The following is a 23,973-nucleotide window of genomic DNA, read 5'->3' as shown; positions in this document are numbered from 1 at the left end:
CAACTTTTGAAGGAGTATTTTGTGCCATACAACATTAAACGCCTTACTGAGGCCCAAAAGAAATGACATCCAGCTGTTCTTTTTTTATACACTGCTTGAGAGGCATGCATCATGAAGCTAACGAGGTTGGTAGTTGTGGAGCGTCTCGATATGAAACTATGCTTCTGAGGAATGATAGTATATTCAATAGAAGATGCAATTATTGGTGCAGGGTTGACTCGAATAATTTAGACGCTGCGCACAGGAGAGAAATAGGCCTGTAGTTACTCGCAGGATTTTTTACCCCTGACTTAACGACGGCAAAAAACGACCCACGCTGTTTTCCAAGTCTTTGGGAATGCGTTCGTTTTTAAAGCAGAATTAAAAATACAAGTAAGCACCGGACCAAGCAAAACCCCGTACGTCTTGATCAAACCACGCGGAATGTCATCAGGATCACTCGAAGAAGACGGTTTTAAGCGTTTGATGTTCTTAAATATAAGTTCCTCTGAGACCGATAGACTTGAGTCTATTTAATAATAATAATAATAATAATAATAATAATAATAATAATAATAATAATAATAATAATAATAATAATAATAATAATAATAATAATAATAATAATAATAATAATAATAAACGGCATGGCACATAATACTGTGAGCTATCCTTCGCCCTGCTTAGCACTTTAGCGAGTACCGCCAAGAATTTTTGTTACGCGGAGTTACACGACATCCCTCCATTCATTTCGTACATACCTCCTAAAATCATTCAGTAAGCATTGACATGTCAGCAACATCCAAGTACAAATAATATTCAGAGTGCTCACCTAATATGTAACGTATTGCTCCTGTTTCCCAGAATTTTCCTTGGATATATATGCTCACTCAAGCTTTTAAAAACCCTGAGAAGTCTTATAGTAAACCTGTGATTCTCATAGTAAGCAAAGGTAAGACACAGGGCCAGCCTTAAAGCATGCTCCGCATCGCGATATGACCGTCGGGCACGCACATTGATTAATCATTTCTTCCATCTACAATTGAAGTAAGCAATTCTGAAAGCAACCTCCAGCGCTTACGGATAATGACCTGCTCTTCACAAAATATAATTCTGCAACGTTTACGCTTGTGGCAAGCGTTTTAAAGCCGAGAACACAGTTATAGGCTATGCTGGACCTTGCGTTCTGTTGGCACCTCAACTAAAGCAATCAATCCCTTTCCACTTTCACAATGAAACAAGTCTTACAGTTACTTCACTGCTCTTTTTTTTTCCTGAACCGATCATCTAAAAGCTGTCACCTTAATCCATGTGTTGTGGTCATTGTCGGGAGGGGGAGTGGCTAGGCTTTTTGTTTGGTGATCTTTGACTATAATCTTTGTTACTGTCCTTGGCTTTCCACGCATGCGTGGCAGAGATTTGTGGAATGTATTCGCAATAGGCTTCAGTTGTAAGTCGAGCTCTGCATTGTGCGCTTCTGTTTTTTGTGCTATCCGTAATTCATGCTTGGTTATGGACTGTTGCGTGACTTCTTTTCTTAGTTTAGAGCTCTCTGAGTATCATACGGCATAGGCACATTTCAGCGGACTTCCGTGCGTTCTTTCGTCTGCTTTCTTTCCGTTCTAAGCAACTTTTTCTTTTATTATTATTAGCTGTAGTTTATTATTGTTACAATATCAGATTTGTACCCACATATCCTGCATTCTTGCAGCTCATAAAGAACAAAAAAAACGAGATGGCCCCGGATACTGTACCCACAACAAGATTATTTCAGATGATACAGCAAAATGCGTACTATGCCGCTGCAAGATCCTATAAATAATGTTTGTTTGTTTTTTCACTTAGGACATTGGCGAAACAAGCTCAGATCTATTACTTAGTCTCTAATTAACGAAATCTCACATTTCTAAGCACGCCGTGCCTTCTGCCGCACACACATAGCACCATTTCAGCGACGCAAAAAGATTTAACTGCTATATGTCTCTCCACTGTGTTGAGAAAGTCAGGGATTTTCTTCTCCGTCCGTGAATATAACTTGAAATGTATGTAACTGAAGCAATGAATGAATATAACTAGAAACGACACTTTATTAGTGAGCAGTTCGTCTTCAGAAAGGAAAAGAAAGAAGAAATTAATGCGCAACGGTGAGCGTACACCACTTGCGTGCATACACCGTCCATATATATACTTCACATCACAAAGCGGTCGGGTATTGCATTGTGTCATGCATATGAAAGCTCCCAAAGTGTGGCTTCATTTAAAACGACGCCAGCATACGCAGAAACGCACCCTCTAATGAGATTTGAAAGCCCGGCGCCCAAGGGTAACAACGTCGACCACACGTGCCAGAGCCTCGCATAGCCAGCGGCAGATTCGCTGTACATAAAACACACAAGAAGAATGGCAGCAGAAACTTTCCCAGCGGGTAACACCACGATGATGTTGAACTAGAGCTATATAGACTATACCGAGTCCCCGTCAAGCCAAGTTGAGAAAGTATGCGTTGAGCGCTCGCGGCGGAGGCTTGACAAATATTAATTCTGTACACAGAGGAACCTCGTTGACTGTGGGCCGGCGTTATACCAGACTCTGCAGAAGACACGCAGAAATAAAGTTCCTCGGGCTTCGGTCGTGCGTGCAAGGTGTGCTTTCCATTCACTGTTCCGGAGTTACGTCAGCCAGGAGCGAAACAATGCGTAGGTAAACAGACTGCTGGCGCCGTTCGGTTTCGTAGAGGCTCGCGAGACCGCTACACTGTGCCCACTAAAACCGTACAGCGTTATCGAAGCTATGCGCTTTTCCGAAAAAGTAGCGCGAGCTTCGGCAGCGCTTCGTATGCGTCCAATGCACGCTTTGTTACGAGCCGAACTCGCGCATTAGTACAGCATCTAGGATTTTGCGCGAGCGTTCACCGCCAGGAACGTCGGCGTCTTATAACGCCGAGAAACGGCGAGATCAGCAATAGTGCACGCAAGTGCACAAATCGCTCTCCAGTGCGAACGTCGTCTGTGACGCGGTTCGCTTCAGGAATGCACACGTCCTGTCTTTGTTATCTCTGAGACCCCATCGTTCACAGACAATATCTCGCGTGTCCTTATAAATTCCCTTCATATTTATTCTTGTCGTCATAACTTCATGACGTACGCGCGGGTTCACTAATACGGAAAAAAAAGATTAAAAGCGCATCGCAGACGACACGTCTTAGTCGTGCTAGCGTTTTTTTTTTTTTTTCGTGATGGTTTCATCTTGGCAGGGAGTATCTCCTCCTCGAGTGAAAAGCGTCGAGGTGGATGCTCACACTTTAATGAGTCTTGCGCGCATGCGCGTACTATGGCTGACCTCGCCGTTTATCGTCGTTACAAGAAGCTGACAGGCTGCGCGGCCTACGCCCGCTCGGTATTACTTAAAGGGACACTAAAGGGAAACAATAAATCAGTTTAGACTAACAAAGCATTGTTTGAGAACCCTGCAGGCAGTCATTTCAAGAAAATAGTTTGAATATTAGACGAGAAAATGAAGGTCAAAGTATCAGTATTTGAATTTCGCGCCGAAACGCCAGCGCCGGTACGTCAGCGTGACGTCAGGGATTCCAAAGTTTGTTTTCGCATTTGGGCCGCGTTGGCTGAATAAAGGTTCCCGAAACTTGCCATGTTTAATATTTGGTTCCTTTAGAACACAACGTACTCAATCTGTACCGCTATATATGATTAGTAGGCCCTAGAAGATGTCATCAAAATCCATGACGTCACAGCCCCCAGGTGCGTGAACTTAAGTAGGCGTCGCCACCCGTATTTCGTTCTTGCGCTTTTTCTGGCTTACCAAACGTCTTATCGTTGTAAGAGTGGTGTTTTTGGTGTTGTAGAACGGTGATTTACTGATGCAGAAGAAATCACTTTTCACTTTAGTGTCCCTTTAAAGTTCGACAGTATGTACCTCTTCATTGGTTTCTTTTAGTTTCTCATGAGTTTCTCGTGAGTTTCTAACGAGTTTCATGAGTTTCTTTGTTTTCATGAGTTTGAACTAATAAGTGCCGTTAGTGATACTAATACCTTGACAGGTTTCTTCGAAAATCTTGTCAGTAAGTGTATCAACCTTTTTATTCCTTTAAAAACATAGAAAACAAACTCTGAAATTCTTTGGATGGCTAGAGACCTTTCGGCACTTATCACGTCGTGTGGCCAAATTACGTCGATGGAAACGCTCCGGCGACTCAGCAAAACGCATGTAATTCCATAGCGCTAAGAATGAACTCTGTTCTAATATGGTTGCTGTAAAAGAATTTTATTACAAGGTAACCTTGCCGAAATTAATGCTGGCTAATCCTCTAAAATTTTGGAAAGCTATCCTGCCACCTGGGTCATCCTCGGGCACGTTATTAATTAACAATGTTACAGTTTCTGATTCGCAGACAATAGCTTCTTCTTTTAACGCATACTTCCATTCTGCCTTTACGACTAATAACTCTGTAACCACTGTTTTTGATTCCGAACCATACCAATCGACGATATATCAATGTCTACTGAGGGTGTACTTAACCTAATCCTAAACTTATACATCAAGAAGTCGTGTGGTCCTGACGGTATCCCAACTGTTTTTACCATTCGATACTCTCTTTGGTGCAGCAGATATCTAACAATTATGTTTAGAAAATCTCTCTCAACCGCCACCGTTCCTCCCTCGTGGAAACTTGCTTCAATTTTGCCCTTATTTAAGTCGAGTAACGTTCAATTGTTATCTAACTATAGGCCAATCTCCTTAAGAGCACACTCACGTAAATTACTCGAACAAATTATCTTTAAACATATTACGAAATTTCTTGAAACTAACAAAATTTTATACACTTTCCAGCATGGTTTTAGACGTGGCCTTAGCACTATAACACAACTGACAGAATCCGTTCATGACATCAGCAGCTCTTTAGAGATAGGTGAACAGATTGATGCTGTTTTTATAGACTTTGCAAAGGCCTTCGACACTGTCTCATACCCTAAACTTATGCACAAGCTGTTCGCTATACTAAATAATGCATCTTCGGTTGGCTGGATATCGGAGTTTCTTTCCCAGCGTTCGCAATATGTATGTTTCAACTCTACTAACTCACCCTTGATGCCTGTTTCATCAGCGGTTCCCCATGGCTCACTACTGGGTCCTCTTTTATTCCTGCTTTATATTAATGATCTCCCCCTACACACCTCAGTTAAAGTACGCCTTTTTGAAGATGAGTGAGTTTTATAATATCATACAATTAGATCTCCTACTGATAATGTCCTTAACAATTAATTTGCTGGCTTCTGTAACTGGTTCAAAGCATGGCAAATGAATATCAATTTTTCCAAAACTGTCTCCATCCCTTACACGACGCTCATACCTTTCCTTCTTTGCCTAGGCCTTTAACATTATTACGTTAAATAGGGTCTTGGAATTCAAATATTTAGGTATCCTACTAACACACGATTTGTCATGGTCGAAAGACATTGATGTCACGTGTAACAAGGCCCTAAAAAGACTGGGTTACTTACATCGTACGCTGCGTCTTGCTCCTCAAGAAACTAAACTTCTGACATATAAAACCCTCATTCGCCCCATCCTCGAATATGGTTGCGTTGTATGGAACCCATACAAACACTGTGACGTAGAAAAACTATAATTTGTAGCTGTGCAAAGCAACGCCGTGGAGTACGCAAGTCAGCAATGATAAATTAAGTTCGCCATCGTTGCACTTTGGGCCTTTTGGTATGCCATAGTATGCTATGTACTACCGTATGCCATAGTATGTCATAGACCTCTTTTTTGCGTATTCTTCTCCCCCACGCACTTGCGCTGTATAAAATCTTCACTCCAGCAATGAGGGCTCTGTTTCTTCAGAAAAAAAGGAACGTGCTATGTGTAAACAAAATGACCTGATTATTATGTTACGAATGTGAACAGCGGAATACGACAACATCGACAAAGACACGCCTACACGTTTACTGGCACCCGGCCAGACACATCAGAAACCGATAGTCACGTTGCCTGCACCACGTAACATCGATCAAAATGGGAACCCGCTTGTACGCTTAGAGACAGTCCATTGAACAAGCACAATTTGATGGTATCAGTGGGAAACAACCCTAGTTATCGTACCCAATGCTAAACTCGGTTCCCTGCGGTATTGAGTAGTACATTCTAAAAGCAGTTGCACCCTTCGGGGTGTATATTTACCACACAACAATAATCGCCATCTGTCTTGCCCGCATTTCCTTTCTTTAACGCTCCGAGCCTGGTACTTCCAAGTCACGAACTGCATGCGCGTTATCAGCATGACAGAGCATTCTCGACAGGAAAGTAACGAGCGCAGCGTTTCAAAGAAAGGAAATGCGGGCAAGACAGATGACGATTATTGTTGTGTGGCAAATATACACCCCAAAGGGTGTAAACATTTTTTAGAGTGTATAGTGATTAGACAGAGCTAGTCATTGGGTAGCAATCAGACAGACAGACAGACAGACAGACAGACAGACAGACAGACAGACAGACAGACAGACAGACAGACAGACATTTTTGCATCCATAAGAAACACATGACACATATAAATCAATCAATCAATCAATCACACAATTTGTATTTTCGCCGTAAACAACACACTGCTACTGCGAAAACAAGTGGACGGAGACAGAATGCACCCACCACGGCCGGACGTGAAAATCGAACTCGCAGCCTGGCAGCAGAACGCCAGTCACAGCGGCGGGTAGGCACAGCATGCAAACCACTGCACACTTTTACCGACGCAAGCGTGCAGTGCAGCCGTGCCCTCGGGGAAGGAGGCAAGCGAGGTACGGGGAAGGAGCCGCGAGGACGGGACCGCGGCGCCGCGCCCATGGATCGGTCCTTCGCGTCTTGCGACGCCTTGTTTTCCGTGCCGAGCAACAATGGCGCCGTCCCGCTTTGTTTCGGCGCTAGGTAATTAATTATCAGCATCTGAGGGGACCGCGACGAGTTCATTAACTACGCGCGCTGCTGCCGCGCCCCCGAGATCAGAGCCGCGCCACACATACAGCGAACTATAACGCTGGCCCCGAGGCGTGCCGGAACCCCGCGGGACCCGAAAGCGGCAGCAGCAGCAGCAGTGGCAGCATCGCAGGAAACAACAGCGAAAGCGGCGACAGAATCAACAGTACCGGAATGAAACAGCTATACAAGAACAAAGCGCTCGCTATATTTGAGTGCGTGCCCGGTTCTCAGCATGCGCACGCCTTGCTTAGTACGTGCCGGACACTATATACAAGAGGACTCGTAAAAAGAACCTCGTGGTAGACCGCCTTCTGTTGCCACCGCCGCTGCCGCTGCTGCTGTTGTTGTTGCTTGTTCTGCAGCCTCTCGAAGTTCTGACAGAGCGTGCACATTATTGATTCGATGCTTGTTCCTTTTTTTTCTATCTCTGTTGCATTCCCACCCTCATTAGATGCGCGTTGGTCTGATAGCGTACTCGCGTGTGTACGTGCGTTCGCGAGCGCTTGCTTGCTGCACAAAGTTTAATGAACGCTCGTGCGGCAACATGTTCCTGTTTGCGAGAGCAACATCAGCGAAAGGGCCCCGACGTTCTGAACCGCGTTGTAATAAAAAAAAAGATATGATGATAAAGACGAACCTGCCCAGTGCGCACTTCTAATGATGAAACAAGCGCGCTGTGTTCAGTAATTTTTCTTGGTCAGTAGCATGTTTCATATTGTCTTGTTTTCAGCCGTTTAAAAACCGCAAGTACGACCTAACTATCAGTACTGGTAATAAATAGCACGAGGTAACTCATGGGAACATGCACGGGAACAGCCGCTTGTCATAAACAGGTGCGCGCGTGCTGAAAAATGCGCATGCTGCGACGTGTTAAGGCCGTGCGATCTCCCTATATAGGGCCCCTAGCCAGAACAGAGAAAACAAACCACAGGCCAACGTGCATTGATGAAAGTTCTGCACAGTTTTCTTTAAAGACATCTACTCACGGAGCGACCTTTCTCCGCTGTCATGAGCAAAACAAGTAATCGATGACCTATGGTACTTTTCATTCCCAGTCAAGGCATGGGATGTCCGTAGTTGATGGCCATAAAATAATTTTTAACACCCCATTTTTTGTTTTTGTTTTTTTACCGAGCACCGAAATTTCGGTAAACCTTATTGAGTGTTCTTGTAATTTCGTACCCGTGGAAATGCAGCCGCAGTATAGCGGGAGATGGAACCCTGGACGTCGTGCGACAGAAGACCCAAGAGCTACCGCTTGTCAGAGTATTACCTCCAAAGTGAGAAATATTTTTTCTGCGTGCCATCGTGTATTGTGTATCGTGCCAAATGTGTATGGTGACATCGGCATTTATTTCCATCTTTTACTGTTCTTCCTTTCACGATCACCTGAAACAGTTGTACGCCTTATCACTGCACACAATGTTCGCGAAGCGAAGCGCTATATACAATCATCGAATATACTCCCTCAGGAGTGCACAAACCACACTAAAGAGGGCGCTTCACTAAGTTCATCCCGTCTCTGTGCGTTTATTAAAGCCTCAAAAACTATCCTCCTCCTACCGACAGAAAGGGTGCCACATTTATTTGACAAGCCGGGAAAAAAACCAGTGCATTTGGTTTGCCTCCCCGGTCACACACAGGGCAAGGAAAATATGCTGGCATGCTGTACACTGTACCGAGAGCAGGAGACGCAGCCGCATACATACACTTGCTACTGTTGCGGCACTGCCGACTGTGCAGCGCAGTCCACATCGTCTCCAAGACGCGGTTGGAGCGACGTGTGTGTGTTTGTGCGCGCGCACGCGCGAAGTCCTGGCGGAAGCCTAATGCAATGCGCGGTTGGCCCCCATGTCTTGGTCTTACCGAGGGTGGGCCAATATTTGTCCAACGTGGGCCGCCGACCAGCCGGGCTGTTTCTCCTCGGTATATACTACAGGGACGCGCGGAGACAATCAATAAGAGGGCCGAGCGGAACACGGAGAGGGTCCAGCGTTAGGTCTTTTTTTTTTGCGTGTATACAAACGGCGCCCGCGGTTGTCCCTAGAGACACGGGTTACAGTATGAGCCCGGCCGCCGAGGTATAGCAGGGAGATGAAAAAAATAATTAAGGGATATGAAACGACGGCAACAAAACGCGAGATGTGGACTTCAATCAGGGGCTAGCCGCAGAAACGTCAACGCGTGTAAGGCTGCAAGCGCGCACACACACACACAAACACACACACACACACACACACACACACACGCACGCACGCACACACACACGTACACACACACACACACGCACGCACGCACGCACATGCGGCGTACATCCCTTCCTGGACGGCGGGTTTGCTTTCGTATAATACACCGTTCTAATCCGTTTCTTTCTGACGCCACCTGTCTACCGACCCACCCTGTGTACATAAAGTCCGGCAAGATCCGGTCCATTGTCTCTGCAGCAGCTTCTTCGAGCAACGCTCACCCACCTCCGATCAAATAAAAAGGCGGAACGCCAAGCGCGCTGCACTGGCTTACGAAATGTGAGAGGTGAGCACGGTGGGATCACCGGCGTAGCATATTGATGGGACGCAATTGATGAAGTACAGCCGCTCTGTATTGGCTAAGCACTGTATTTCACGAAAGAAGTAACCAAGCTAGCACCAAATCGATCGATCGATTGATCGATCGATCCATCGATTTATTGATTCGTACAGGTTAACATCCTAATGCAACAAGACGACTATGAGGCACGCTGCATATAGTGTAGGGTTGTAGATTAGTTTTGACTCCTTGGGGTTACGCCTAAAGCTATACTGCACGAGCGCTTTCGCATTTCGCACTGCACCCAAACGCTGCCCACGCGCCAAGGAATCGAACCTGCAACCTCGTGCGCTCAACAGCAGAACGTCACAGCCACTGAGCCACGACGGCGGGTATAGGGCACCACACCCGAATCTACTGGAATAGATACGTTAGCAGCCGGGACAGAAAAATCGCGCAAATGACATCGTTCTCGAGAAACAAAGATACAAAACAAAGAGACCGAAGAGATGAGGTTGTGCAACGTTCGAGGCCCTTTGTGTGCCATGCTTGCCTCACAACCCGTGATCCTCTCTCTCTTTTTTTTTCTTTTCTTGGTCGCAAAAACAAAGGTGCACCTTGCTCGAGCGCTTCTTCTGGCATATGCGCGCGTTGCGACACTTCGCTGCGGAGCGGCTGCGCACAGATAAACGCCTGCGAGCTGAAGGGGCTACACGAGGGGAGACACAAAAAAAATTGCACACGCCGCCTGTTACCCTTTATTCGCCTTGCATCACCACCTATCTAAAATAAAGAAAAGGTTTTGTCGCAGTGGAACAAAAAAACTCTTGTACGGTGCAACTACGCACGATGTCAAATTTAAGCAGACGCCGGCACAAACCACCTGCTTTCCAGCAACTTATGTCAGTATCTTGACTCAATGACTCACATTTGCGTCGAAGGAACCAAAACTGCAGATGTGATATGCTTCTACTTTCGAGACTGCTCTATATGCGTGATCTGTAATACATTTTTTTTTCGAAGTCATAAATGGAAGGATGCGTAAGCGCTCCAGATGTAGCAACATGAAATAACCCCTGCCGCGCATGGACCTGGAAATTTCGTCGGTAAATGACCCACGTTTACACTACAGGTGTTAACTATAGACAAGATGAGAATAACACATCACTCAAGACAGGAGAGAGGAAAGCCTGCCAAGTGAAGCACCCAGGATCCAGGGTGCATCTAGGGGAGGAGGAGGTGGCGGGGTAAGGGGGAAGGTGGTGTTGGGTCTGCTCGGTCACCGCCGAAGTGCCTACATACGTCGGCTGAAATGACGACATTGTATGTATACTGATTTTTTATGTGCCTTCTGTTCTTACCAATGTAGGGACCGTCACCATGCCACACTGCTTGCCAATCAGATTTGTACGTAACTAATTACATGTAAATAATTACTTGTAATCCATTACGTTTATATTTTGGTACTTTAGTAACCTAACGATTACATTGTTTACTCAGTAACGTTCATTGTATTTCAATTACTTTTTTCAGTAACCAATCACTTGTAACCAGCAACATTTTTTGACGGAACAAGCTCTGAGAGGCGATGCAGCTTTAAGCACTTAAATTTGTGCTTTGACGCCGCGCATGTTCGCGTCGCTTCTTTGCATGTCATGCACTTGCGCTTTCCCTGTGGCACAACAGGCGTCGCACCGTCCAACGATGAGTGTCTACCCAAGCCTAATCACAGTCATGTCTAGCCACCACCCGCCGTGGTTGCTTTTAGTGGCTATGGTGTTGGGCTGCTAAGCACGAGGTCGCGGGATCGAATCCCGGCCACGGCGGCCGCATTTCGATGGGGGCGAAATACGAAAACACCCGTGTACTTAGATTTAGGTGCACGTTAAAGAACCCCAAGTGGTCGAAATTTCCGGAGTCGTCCACTACGGCGTGCCTCATAATCAGAAAGTGGTTTTGGCACGTAAAGCCCCATAATTTTTTTTTAGTCCCACCCACTGAACCTTTGACAACAGATGCATCTGGACTAGATTCCCCCCATTCGTGTAATGTATGTCTGTCTTACCATTTTTTAACATACATTTTCACATAAATCTTCTATATTGTACAGCGTTTTCACCAGAACTGTATGAATTTGTGACCCTAATGTTGTGTGTGTGTCTTTACTGACCTCTGTATTCTTATACGCAGTTTGTTCTAAGTTTGTTTCTGTTTTGCGTTACCTCAATTAGTGGCCAGCAAGGTACTTTGAATAAATAAATAAATAAATAAAGCGTATGTGGCCTGGCACCGGCACTATAAAGAAACGCGGTGTAGATGTCTCGGAAGTGAGGACTAAAACGTTGCTAAATGTTGTAAACTCTTTTTAAAATGCGGCTGACGAGAAATACGAAGGTAACTCATGTGTAGCCATAACAACTGCTAATAGTTCAACCAGTAAAATACGCACCGAGTCAGTAGACAAATTGCATAAGACCAATTCAAAGACGGTGCTACAATGGTCACACACTATTTCTCTTTTCAGACTAAAACATCAATATCATTCATGGTTTTTATTTGAATGAGTGCGGGATGGTCTCCCAAAAAACCGCTTAGGTATACTGAGAAGCCACATAAAATTATTCGGGAATACATATATAATCAAGCTCAGTGTTCGTAATTAAAATACAGCTATTTAATGAGGCCAGCTTGTGGCAATGGACTTGCAGGGGGCCGAAGAGCTTCGCGCTGGAATGTTTGGTCAACGCCGCTGAAATTACCGATGGTTAAAAAAAATATATACGGTCAGCCTCGAGAGTTAAAAACGTATTACGATGATGATGATACCTTCGACAATAGCACAAACCTACTGTCGGGGATAGACGAAGAACATGGCTGGTACTATGATAAAAAAAATTGTTTGGGACGCGCTAGATATTGAGATTCAATTTTGTTTTTTCTTTATTGCCATAGCAGTTAAGTACTCGAAATTGGGTATGCCTTGTCTGTCCCGTCCACTCCGTTACGCTGACGAGGACCTTAGTCGTCATCGGCGATACACAATGACGATCTCTGTCATCGTGAGGCCGCCTCGTGCTCAGGCATCTCCATTGCCACAGCGTGAAGAACGAGAAAGATTATCCACAACCACCACCATTGGGATTTGAACCAATGCCAGCGAAGCCACGTAAACATTTTAAAGCCGAGCGAATTAACCACTGCGCCGTCGCGCAGCCGGAGCATTGGGCAATCAGTGCAACACACAGACTCTGAAAGCAGTGGCGACTGCGCGCGTATATCGCAGGCGTGCACGTACATTGTTTGTGGCGTTCGAGGGTTGCATTTATGCGGCATCGTGTATAGGACTCGTTCTCTTCATAACGGCGGGAAATTCTCCGTTGTCACGATCGTAAGGAGTATACGACAATACCGATGATAACCCTCAAACATGGCGCATACAGCCACGATAGGGGACGCGCCGAGAATACAGGCGATTGGTGAGAAATCAACGTCGAAACCACCTATACAACGTAACAATGCCAACAGCGACGACGGCGACAACGCCACATTGTTTGCACAGTATCTCGCGGGATTTAAAGCCGCCAAGTGCCCTGTCTAGCAACACTGCAGGGGCCCAGAGAAAATGAAATCGCTTGAATTCTCGTAAGTGGCACTGCATCCTTTCGCTCGCGACACCAGTTGCAGTAGCAGTTCTGGCGTCAGAGTTGATTGATCCCCAGACATTAAAACGAGTCATCGAAACTGAATAGCACGCAGCATTTAGTACTGCCACTGCCTCTTCACCTGAGGCCTATGTTTTGATTCACACCAAAAAAGAAAAAAAAAACTGAATTTAGAACTTGCGTAAGCAGACCTATAGTATGAAGGTCATCTCGAATGACACGCTGCAGTCACACGCAGGTAGGTACTTGGACGTTTTTCGAGTGAACAATAAAAATAAAGAAATCTAACTGTTTCGCACAAAACAGACCAAAATAAACATGATGTACCAAGATTATCTGAATTAAATATATTTAAATAGCGAAACGCACAACCACCGCAAAAAAAAATATAGAATACGTTTTTTTTTTTTTTACTATATAGCTGCGAATAGAAGGTTCCATAACGCTATGCATTTAACTGATAGATATTGCGCCCTTACACAGAGGGATTCTGACAGCGTTAAGATCTGTCCATGCGTGTAATTCGAATTACACAACATATATTACTATGTCCATAGAGTTTCTCACTATATTACCTAGAGGGAAACCTGGCGCTGATGCGCTGTGGTATGCATGAGAATGCCGGTATATTGCGACTTCGGATCGGCATCGTTCTCGGAGAGCCAGGCAAGCACCGTTCCGTCTGTCACAATGATTCATATTCTACTAAAACTGCACATAAAAAGCTGTTTTAGCTTTATTATTACACAAAAACATGTTTTGTCTAACTATAAGAACTTTTTATTGTATGTGCAATTATATGATACGTAAAAAGTATCAGCGGGCCGCTAAGGTTGGAGGACAGACGACAAGATTCGCGCTCACTTTGAAACAGTTTGTCGTCTGTTCTTGCTCTTCTTTCCTCCGTCATGCATTGTAGGTGAGTAAAGATGCAATTTGCGTGAACAGAAACATTTTGTGAAGATTTTACTTTAAGAACCCATTATTTGTGTAGCCATATGCGCGTTTTAGACGAAGCCTCTTACAACACCAGCCAACACAAGCCTCGCAGACAAATATACCGTCATTCCCATGATGGCACGGCGCCCCTTAAGAAACTCCCATAGACGGTGGCGCCAGATCTCCCTCTAGGAGTTATATTGAGAAACTCTATGACTATCTCATATCAAAAGGATGTTGCGTACATCGCAAAGAACAAGTGCGAACTTATCTAATCAACACAATTTTTCTGCACCTTCACATTAGTGTATTACCGCTTTAAAGTATATAATACAATTTTTCTGTGTTTTTTTTTCTTTCAAATTCTTTAAGTGAATAAGTTTTTCTACAAATGCACTTCTGCCCCCTAGCAAGTGTGTTATAAGCGCTGTGTTCTTGCCCAGTTCCCCGTAGTGAGTGAACCGAGTTATACAAAGAAGAAAAGAGGCAACAAAAAATAATAATTGTGGTCTTCACTGTGGAGAAATGTTGCTGTCGCAGCAATTGGGTTCATAGCCAAAGGAAACACTGAAGCCCGCTGTCCTTTCTTTCTTCTACCTAGCTCGATCGCGTGTATCCTCGTATAATGGCGCTTACCCACTACGTGGCTTCGGAGTGGCCCGGTATACCAGCAGTAACGCATAGCCCTTCGTTTTCCTCCCGATCGGTAGACCCAACAGAGCCGATTGAATCGTCATCGCCGCCGCACGCGAGGGAGCCTGCAGTGCGGGGCGTGCAGCGCGCCGAGCCGCGTGCCAGGGTTCTCCGAAGAAGCGCTTTGAACCACGCAAGTAACGCCTTCCTCGCCCAACCCGTATCCCGCCCGGCCACGTCGGCAGCCCTTCGTCCGGTACCCAGCCACTCCGCTCTCGTTACTAGGTAGCCAGTCCCGATGCGCGCAGCGCCGAAGATGGCCCCGTAGAAGGTCCCTGAAGCGCCTTCCAAGAAGCATCCCAGAGACCGCCTTCCGAAGCGCATTCGCTGTCAGCTGCCGACGCCTTTCTGCGCCCCCGAAATCGACCCGTGTTTCAACGCGCACCCTGAACGGGCTTCGAGCGTGTCCTCCAGCTCCTACTAGTTAGCCAGCATCGCCTCCCGCGACCGCCTAAAGGCGACGGAGAGACCGTCCCGTCAACAGCAGTAAGATCCACCTCGCATCTTCGAGGTTTCTCAGCCAGAGCCGGAACACCCCCTGCCCAGCCATGGCCCTCAGCCCCACGGCGACGGCCAAGAAGGTGGTGGTCAAGGCCACCGACATACCCGAGCACATGCAGCAGGAGGCCATCAGCGTGGCCACGGCGGCCATCGAGAAGCACAAGATCCTGCGCGACGTGGCGGCGTTCATCAAGACCGAGTTCGACCGCAAGTTCGGCCCCACCTGGCACTGCGTGGTGGGCCGCTCGTTCGGCTCCTACGTCACGTACGAGACCAAGCGCTTCACGTACTTCTACGTGGGCCACATCGCCGTGCTGCTTTTCAAGGCCGGCTGAACCGAAGGCGCGGACGCCTTCCTGCAGCGCGACGCACAAGGAACTCGGAAATGCCCGCTGGCGTTGAACTGAACGAAGGTGATTCTTTTCAAAGCCGGCTTAAAGAGCGCCTGACTGTCTAGTTTGCGACGGCGGAGAACTAAAAAAAAAGAAAGAATGTCTGCAGGCGCTGAATGAAGTACTTGCTTTTCTTCATCCAGCTTAGTTGAAACTTCTTTTTTACCTCCCTTTGTTTCTTCTCCTGTGCGCTCTCGTGTCCTTTAAATACATATTCTTCAGTGTGTGTGTGTGTGCGTGCAGGGGTTGTCAGGTCATTGCGAGAGAACGACAATCAGTGTCACCTCGTTATAAGATATCAGCATGTGATATCAACGCCCCGTTGTAAGTGGTAAAAAACTAAATACACTTTACGACGGAATATACTGTTACGAAGCAGACTTCTTATAGCTGTTACGAGATTAACCATATCGCGTGGCACTTTTGTTCGCGAGTATAAAAGGACAGTGAGAGTTTGCATAAAAGTAGCGAACCCGTACAAGCGGCAACTTTTCGTGTTTTGCTGCGTACTAAGTATGACCAATTAATACTAGGGCCTGTCTTAAATTTAGGCATGGGTACCTACGCTCCAGCCGTTCACTAAGCATCGTTCACAGCCCTGATTTTAACCACGTTCAGGAAGTGAATAGACGTGGCTTAGAGGCAAGTTGCCGCGGCACTGCTATGCCGCGTGTTGCACCTTGGGAAAGGCAAAGGAGCAGTGGCATATCATCGCGATAACAATCATTCGAAGTATCGGCAATCTTTACTAATGCAAGAAGCGATCTTAATAAACGTAACGCTCTCTCGTCCGCGATAGATATATGCGGTGGGAATTAATCGCCTTAACCGAAACCTGGTTGCCCACGCATGCACTTTATTCGAAGATATATCCGGACGCCCACCAGTATGCAGTTTACCACTGCGACCGCGCCGATCTTAGAGGAGGAGTGCTTCTTGCGGTTTCAAAAGCGATACCATCATGACGTATCCAAGTTGACTGCGCTCTATAGAAATAACGTGGGTTATATCAACCCGAGGCAACTCTGAATTGATTCTTGGCAGGTGTTATCGACCACCTTCTTCACCATCCACATTTACTAATGAACTGCATGACACTATCAACATAGTATATGTTCTCGTTTTCCTTCTCACCCTTCGTTTTTGCTAGATTTTTAATTCTCCAAACATAACGTGGAACCCCCTGCCATTACGCCTTTCACCATTCTCGCAATTGGCTGATGACTTTATTAATTTATGCTACGTTTTTTTCTTTCTCTCACGCAATTAGTTACGCAGGCAACCAGGATTACAAATAATGTAGCTAACGCCGTCGACTTGGCACTTTGGACAAATGCTGACCTCGCATCTCATATCACATATTTACCAGGAATTAGTGACCACCTCTCGCTCAATTTCATAATTAGCGGCTTCTTTTCCTAAAGATTACAAACCCCGAAAAGCCATACGCGACTATATGAATGCTAACTTCGTAGGAACAAACACTTAACTGTCTCATTTCAAGATGATCTTGCTAAAACTTTTGGTGATCGTTCGTCCAACCTAACCGTGATTTCTTTGCAAATGCACTTGACATCTTAACTGAGAAATGCATCCCCAATCGCACAATCACTTCAAATGCGCAAGCGCCATGGTACTCCACTCACCTGAAGCGCCTATCCAACTGAAAAAAGCGCTTCTGTCAATTGGCGAAACCGTCCCCTACTGAAGCGCGCTGGGCAACTTACAAATTCGCTTCAGATATCGATATAGCCGCTCTAAAATCTGCTAAAAACAACTAATTACCTAGTACACTACCTGAAATACTAAAAAAAAAATCTAAATATCTTGAGAAATAGCCAACCCAACAACTAACAATACTATTTCATTAGAAGATTCGTCTGGAAGCGCGGTTTCCGACATTATATGCGTGACCATTCTTAATGATTCATTTACGAGTCAGTTTTCGAAAACTGGAAATGTTGAATTTCCTATGGATACCGACACGGATATACTTACCAGTGCGTCCTGTTATTGCTGAGGTACACGGAAGTAACAAGTTAATAAATGGTTTACCGCATCATTCATCACCTGGCTACGACTGCATTAAATAGTAAACTCCTTAATAGCACTAGCCTCTTTAGTTCCACGATACTAACAAAAATTTTCTAACAATCTCTTAACTCATGTGAGCTTCCAAAGGAATGGATAATCGGAAAAGTGGTTCCAACCAATAAATTTGGCCCCAGAAACTCGCCTCTTAATTATCGACCCATATCCCTTACAAGTAGTTGCTGTAAATTATTAGAGCACGTTGTTTTCACGAGTCTGGCTTGCTTTCTAGAATTTAACTCATATTTTATTAACGCGCGGCATGGTTTTCAAAAATCGCATTCCTGCGAAACACAACTATAACTCATCATGGCATCCTGGATCGCTCATCCTGCGCCGACTGTGTCTTCTTAGATTTTAGTAAAGCGTTTGATAAAGTATGTCATAAACTATTACTTTTATGCGTAGCATATTGCAATCACTCAGTTCAGCCCTTGGGCGCGGCCGCGCAGCCACCATTGAGGGTATGAGCCATACCATTGAGGGTATGGGCCATTGTTCATTGCTGCGCGTCTCATATTCATTGCTGCGCGTCTCATATGTGGGTCTATTCTCTTTTAAGTTTGCTATGTTTGTTATTAAGTTGCTTCTATTTTTATGCGTTGCATATTGCAATCACTCAGTTCAGCCCTTGGGCGTGGCCGGGCAGCCACCATTGACCTTTAGCGCAACCACGTGACGTGACGTCACGACAGCCGGAGGAAAAGCTGGGCCCCAACTCGCGCAATATGCAACGCATTCTTGGCTTAACCAAGCTAAGCCTGGCCATTTTTAAACTAAGCTTACTAAATATTGACCCTAATCTTATAAAATGGATGGAGCATTACCTTATTAACCGCTTCCAATTCATTATAGGTAAGGGTCGCAACTCTCCACTCACTGAAATTCAGTCGGATATACCGCAAAGGTCGGTGCTGGGACCACTATTATTTCGTATCTGTATTAATGATCTGACCGCTAAGATATCTTCTAACGTACGTCTGCTCGCAGATGATTGTGTTATCTTCCGGGAAATAAAAAAAACTGACAATACTATAACACGCCAAGCTGATCTGGATAATGTAGATGACTGGTGCGGGAAGCGGCTAATGGAATTAAATATTAACAAATGCAACATAATACACGTATCCAAATCTAGATCTATTCCTACCACCTACCATGTGAACAAAATTCCCTTAGATTTCGTCGTGTCATTTAAGTATTTAGGTATACATATTACAAATAACTTAAATTGAACCATTCATATACAGTACGTCATTAACAATACTAATCGCATGCTCGGGTACTTAGGGCACAACTGTTTCCAAACACCGCCTACCTTAAAGTTACATCTTTACAAGACTCTAATACGCTCGAAACTTGAATATGCATGTGCAATATGGGATCCCAGTAACGTTAATCTCATTACTTCACTTGAATTAGTACAATATAACTGTACCCGTTTCAGTTTTTCTAATCACAACCTTGCCGCGAGTATAACCTTAACGAAAACTAACCTAGCACGCTCTACTAGCTAACCTAAGCAAAATCACCCGTCTTTCGCCGTTTCGCAAAATTTTTAATCACACCGCACTTCACGACGACGACGAAACCGCGTTGATCATCGCAGTAAGGTAGGAATCGATTCGTGTCACACGAAGTTTTTCTTTCGGTTTCTCATCCCCTCTACAGTTCAGGAATGGAACCTCTTTGAAGGCCCTCAGGTATCGTAGCCATCACCGAAAACAAAGTTATCAGGTGAATCATTGTATAATAATAATAATAATATTTGGGGTTTTACGTGCCAAAACCACTTTCTGATTATGAGGCACGCCGTAGTGGAGGACTCCGGAAATGAATCATTGTATTACAAGAACTCATTGCACTTATTTTTTGTTTGCTTCACACTACTACTCTGTAACCAATCCATTCTTTGATGCCATATGGCCCTTCGGGGTACTTTAAATAAATAAATAAATAAATAAATAAATAAATAAATAAATAAATAAATAAATAAATAGAAAGTCACATGCATGCGCGGCACACGCAGCACAGTCACGGCGCAAGATGGAGGAGCGGCTTCATAGCAACTCCATTTTCAGCGCCACGCACGACAGCGTCTTCGCGGCGAAGTCTCTTCGCGTCATTTTCACTAGAACGATGTGACCTGTCTGCCCGGCGTCGACGGTGAGCTGCGGCTTCTCCTGCTCTCTGCACAGCGGCCTGCCGAGCCCGATGTTGCCTGGTGTATGCCGCGCGCGTAGCTCTATACCAATCGCTTCTTTAGGTTCGACCCTTGCGAGGAGGCGCCATAACGTGTGCCGAAGAGTAAACACGGGTATTCAGACTACGTGACGCACATGTCACACATCCCTTCACGTTGTATTCTCGTATAGATCTCCTTAAACTTCTATTTCTTCCTCAAAGCTTATTTAACTGCCGTGTGTACCGCTACATGTGCATCCGCTACATGGCGTTCTACCGGGTGAAATATATGCAAGTGCAATGCATAACGTGCACGTATCGACGCTATGCAGCGCGCATGTCAGATCACGTGTCTCCTCACGCGTTGCGCCCCGTTTATAGGGAATTTTTCAGCTGTAGGCTAGCAAGCGTGGGCTGTGGCTCAGTGGTAGAGTAGCTTATGCTCCCACGTAGCGTGCCCGGGTTCGACCCCAGCAGGAACTGGGTCCTTTTCTAATTCCCGGCAATAGCTGCAACGAACACCAGACACAGGCGGCGGCGGACACCATCGCCACCCGTAACGGCTGTCGGAATGAAACCGTAACTGCTTACGCTGTAAAAGCACAAAACACTGTCAGGAGCCTACGCCACGGTTCCTGGCAGTGCAAAGTGCGAAGTACAGGCAGTTGGTATAAATTACGAGCAGGTAAAGCACGAAACAAAACAATGCAGGAGGTAACGCCACGGTTCCTGGCAGTGCAAAGCGGGAACTACAGGCAGTTGGTATAAATTACGAGCAGGTAAAGCACGAAACAAAACACTGAAGGAGGTAACGCAAAAATTGGGTATAACAATGTTTTATTCTTTAAGACATAATTCAAGTTAGCGACGAAAAGCTCGGTCCCTTCCTCCGTGCCGTGTACGGCAACTGCCTAATGAGTGTTAGCGGCGAACCAAACCGGGGCCGGCACCGTAACCGAAGCTACCGCCGTAGCTTGAGAAGCTTGACGAATGCACGGCCGAGTGAAGAGGGTGGTGGGCTCCGAACATTCCCCCGGCGCCGTAAGCAAGACCGCCACTAGCGAGTCCCATTCCGCTGTGCAGGCCATAAGCCGCGTGCGCGAGACCACCATGCAAGCCGTGGTAAAGGCCTCCGGCACCGTAGCCGAAGCTACCGTGGGCTCCGTGGTAAAGTCCAGCTGCTCCGTAGCCCATACCACCGTGCAGTCCGTGGTAAAGTCCAGCGGCTCCGTAGCCCATACCACCGTGCAGTCCGTGGTAAAGTCCAGCGGCTCCGTAGCCCATACCACCGTGCAGTCCGTGGTAAAGTCCAGCGGCTCCGTAGCCCATACCACCATGGAGTCCGTGGTAAAGACCGGCGGCCCCGTAGCCTACACCACCGTGAATTCCGTGGTAAAGTCCAGCGGCACCATAGCCCAAACCACTGTGAAGTCCGTGGTAAAGACCGGCGGCTCCGTAGCCTAAACCACTGTGTAGTCCATGAAAACCAGCAGCTCCGTAGCCTAGACCACCGTGGAGGCCGTGGTAAAGACTAGCGGCACCATATCCGAGGCCACCGTGAAGTCCATGGTAGAGACCAGTGGCGCCGTATCCGAGACCACTGTGAAGACCATGGTATAGACCCGCCGCGCCGTATCCAAGCCCGCTGTGAATACCGTGATAAAGACTGCCTGCACCATATCCGAGACTTCCGTGAAGTCCTCCATAACCGCCGCTGTAAAGACCTCCGTATCCACCGTGCAGCGTTGAAACGCCCATGCCGAGGCCACTGTGAAGCGCCGCAGCCCCACTGGCGAAAAGTGGACTACTACCATATGCATCATGCATGCCGTAGGCGCCAAGTCCGTGCCCAATAGCCATGGCGTTGTGTACGTCGTACGGGTAAGCTCCTCCAACTCCGATACCATTCGAGAGACCCAACGGCATTGGGTGCAGGCCACCGCCCCCGTTGATGTAACGCACCGTCGTGCAGTGTTTCCTGATGATGCTGTGAAGAGGGTTCTCAACGTAGCCTACGGGCATCATTGCGGGCGCTGGCACTCCCATTACGGGATACCCCTGGCCAAAACCATTATGGTACATGGACGTCACAGTAGTGTGCGCCGCCTGTGCTTGAAGCAGACGCGCGTGGGCATCGTGGGCCATCATCTGGGCCTGGCTTGCGAGGCTCTGGTGCGTTAGGGCCTTGTGGATCAAGTGCCTCCGGGCAAGAGCGGCCTGCAGTTGGGCGTTCTCGACGGCGTCCGCAGCGGCCAACGCCTGGCTGGCCAGAAGGCTGTGCTGGTGGGCCGTGCTGGCCAGGTGCTGGTGTTCGGCCGCGGCGAGGCCCATGTCGCCCGAACTGCCGTAGTGGACTGTGTGAGTGAGCACGGACATGCCACCACCTCCGTTGCCAGGCACCATGGAAAGGCCAGAGAGGCCGGGAGACAGAGCCGAAAGCGGTGCCGCGAGAGGTGAGGCGAGGCCTCCCAGAGGGCTTGCCCCCACTAGGCCGCCTAGATGGTGTCCCACAGCGCCGAACGTTCCCGACAGCAAGTGACTCGCCGCGGTCAGCGGAGCGTGGAAGCCCGGGACGCCTCCCAACATGCCGCCGCCGTGCAGTGCCCCGTGCAGTCCGTCCATTACGGTGCTGTGGAGGCCACCGAGAGTGGACCCGACGCTGCCCAGCGCCGAGCCGATGCCGCCCAGGACTCCCGATGACATGAACGGTGTCGCATGCACGGTGGCCGTGTACGGACCATGGTCAACTGCGTGGGAGAAGGGCTTGGTCAGGGTATTAGACTGTTGTTGTGTGACCGTCTGTTGGGTGTTACCCTCTCCCAACGGACCTGGACTGATCTGACGAACGGGCCTCGGTGCTCCCTGGACATTGTGCTGACCCAGAAGCGTCGCGCACAGCCAGAGTGCCGCCGGAACAAACATTCGAGCCATACTGCGGCCGGCAGCCTGAGGTACGAAGAAAAGGAGGGGGCAGGCGGTGAGGCGGCAAGGGGAAGATATGGACCTCAGCTATTTTAAAAATACGGCATTACAGAAGATCTATGCGCACACATCAAATATACAAGCTACATTTTCACAATACTATCAGATCATGTATAGATACTGTAGTCGCAGTGGATATTAACTCCCGTATTCCTATATTCAATGGGCACGATGCTATCAGACCCCACGTAAAATTGGCATCATGTTCGTTATAAAGCTATCGTACTTCTGCGAAAACCAACAATACTGCCGGCGCGTTGTAAGCTCAGATGATTACTCATGGAATGATCATGGAGTTTCATAGGTAAGGAACACTGTAATGTTACACCTTAAACTTAGACAAATAATGCGTTCAAGAAATGATTTCATTACATTACTGTCCGCAACATTTGTGCACCATACCAGGTACGTGTGACCACTGACCTCTTGTACCTCTACCCACATACTAAAAGCTCATATATATCCGGATGCTCACATGGTATCGTTCCACTGTCTGACACCCACTTCCCTATCTAGTGGCGCCACCGTATCCACTTGATCACAATTTATTCGGCAAGAAAACGCTCTAGTAGCCTAACTGTTTCTGGTACAATATGTGTGCATTTCCTATAAGACCACAGAGGCCCAGATGATAACGATGTCTGGCACTGTACTTCAACCAAGTCTTACATGTAACAGGATTCGTCTCGACCTGGCATAACTATAGTGTACGGAAAACGTTGGCACCTTCTTGATGAATGGGCGTATCGAGATTGCACATCGCATGCGGCTTCGCGCATCGACAGTATACTTGCTACTGTATCGCATCTATTTGCGACTTGGGCGTGCCGGTTCATGAGCGTCAACCCTATGTATAATCCCGCACCCAACCACACAACAGCGGGAAGTCTCGCCGCCTAGCGTCAGCTCCCGGGACCAGCTCGGTCTGGTCTTGAGAGCGCGCCGGGCAGCCGCGGCTCATGGGGTCCTGGACTGAGGAGCCCAACCACGGCCAGCGCCTGTCGAAGGTGCCTGCGGCTCCTCTTTATTTTAAT

At 46.9% G+C, this 23,973-nt stretch overlaps 2 protein-coding genes across 2 annotated transcripts in view; one reads left to right on the top strand and one right to left on the bottom strand.

Annotated features, from left to right (window-relative positions):
• The first annotated feature begins 14,821 nt into the window (after positions 1 to 14,821).
• On the top strand, positions 14,822 to 15,821 carry LOC135905950 (dynein light chain LC6, flagellar outer arm-like). The gene has a single exon (XM_065437095.2). The coding sequence runs from the start codon at positions 15,338 to 15,340 to the stop codon at positions 15,623 to 15,625; it is 288 nt and encodes a 95-aa protein (XP_065293167.1). The 5' UTR covers positions 14,822 to 15,337; the 3' UTR covers positions 15,626 to 15,821.
• A 4,956-nt stretch (positions 15,822 to 20,777) lies between these two features.
• Positions 20,778 to 23,973, bottom strand: part of LOC135905951 (PE-PGRS family protein PE_PGRS33-like) — a 3,965-nt gene continuing 769 nt past the window's right edge. Inside the window, exons 2-3 of the mRNA XM_065437096.1 lie at positions 22,786 to 22,903; positions 20,778 to 22,704 (exon numbers count right to left, since the gene is read on the bottom strand). Of these exons, the coding sequence (XP_065293168.1) occupies positions 20,879 to 22,704; positions 22,786 to 22,903 (1,944 nt within the window). The 3' untranslated portion in view covers positions 20,778 to 20,878. The remainder of the gene's footprint in view (positions 22,705 to 22,785; positions 22,904 to 23,973) is intronic.

Source organism: Dermacentor albipictus, chromosome 5 (genome assembly GCF_038994185.2).
Source record: "Dermacentor albipictus isolate Rhodes 1998 colony chromosome 5, USDA_Dalb.pri_finalv2, whole genome shotgun sequence".
NCBI lineage: Eukaryota > Metazoa > Arthropoda > Arachnida > Ixodida > Ixodidae > Dermacentor > Dermacentor albipictus.
Note: the sequence above shows the minus strand (reverse complement) of the source record. Positions and strands in the feature narration are given on the sequence as shown.

Excerpts from the sequence above, each read along its gene's own strand:
- LOC135905950 (XM_065437095.2), top strand. The coding sequence starts at position 15,338 with ATGGCCCTCAGCCCCACGGCGACGGCCAAGAAGGTGGTGGTCAAGGCC.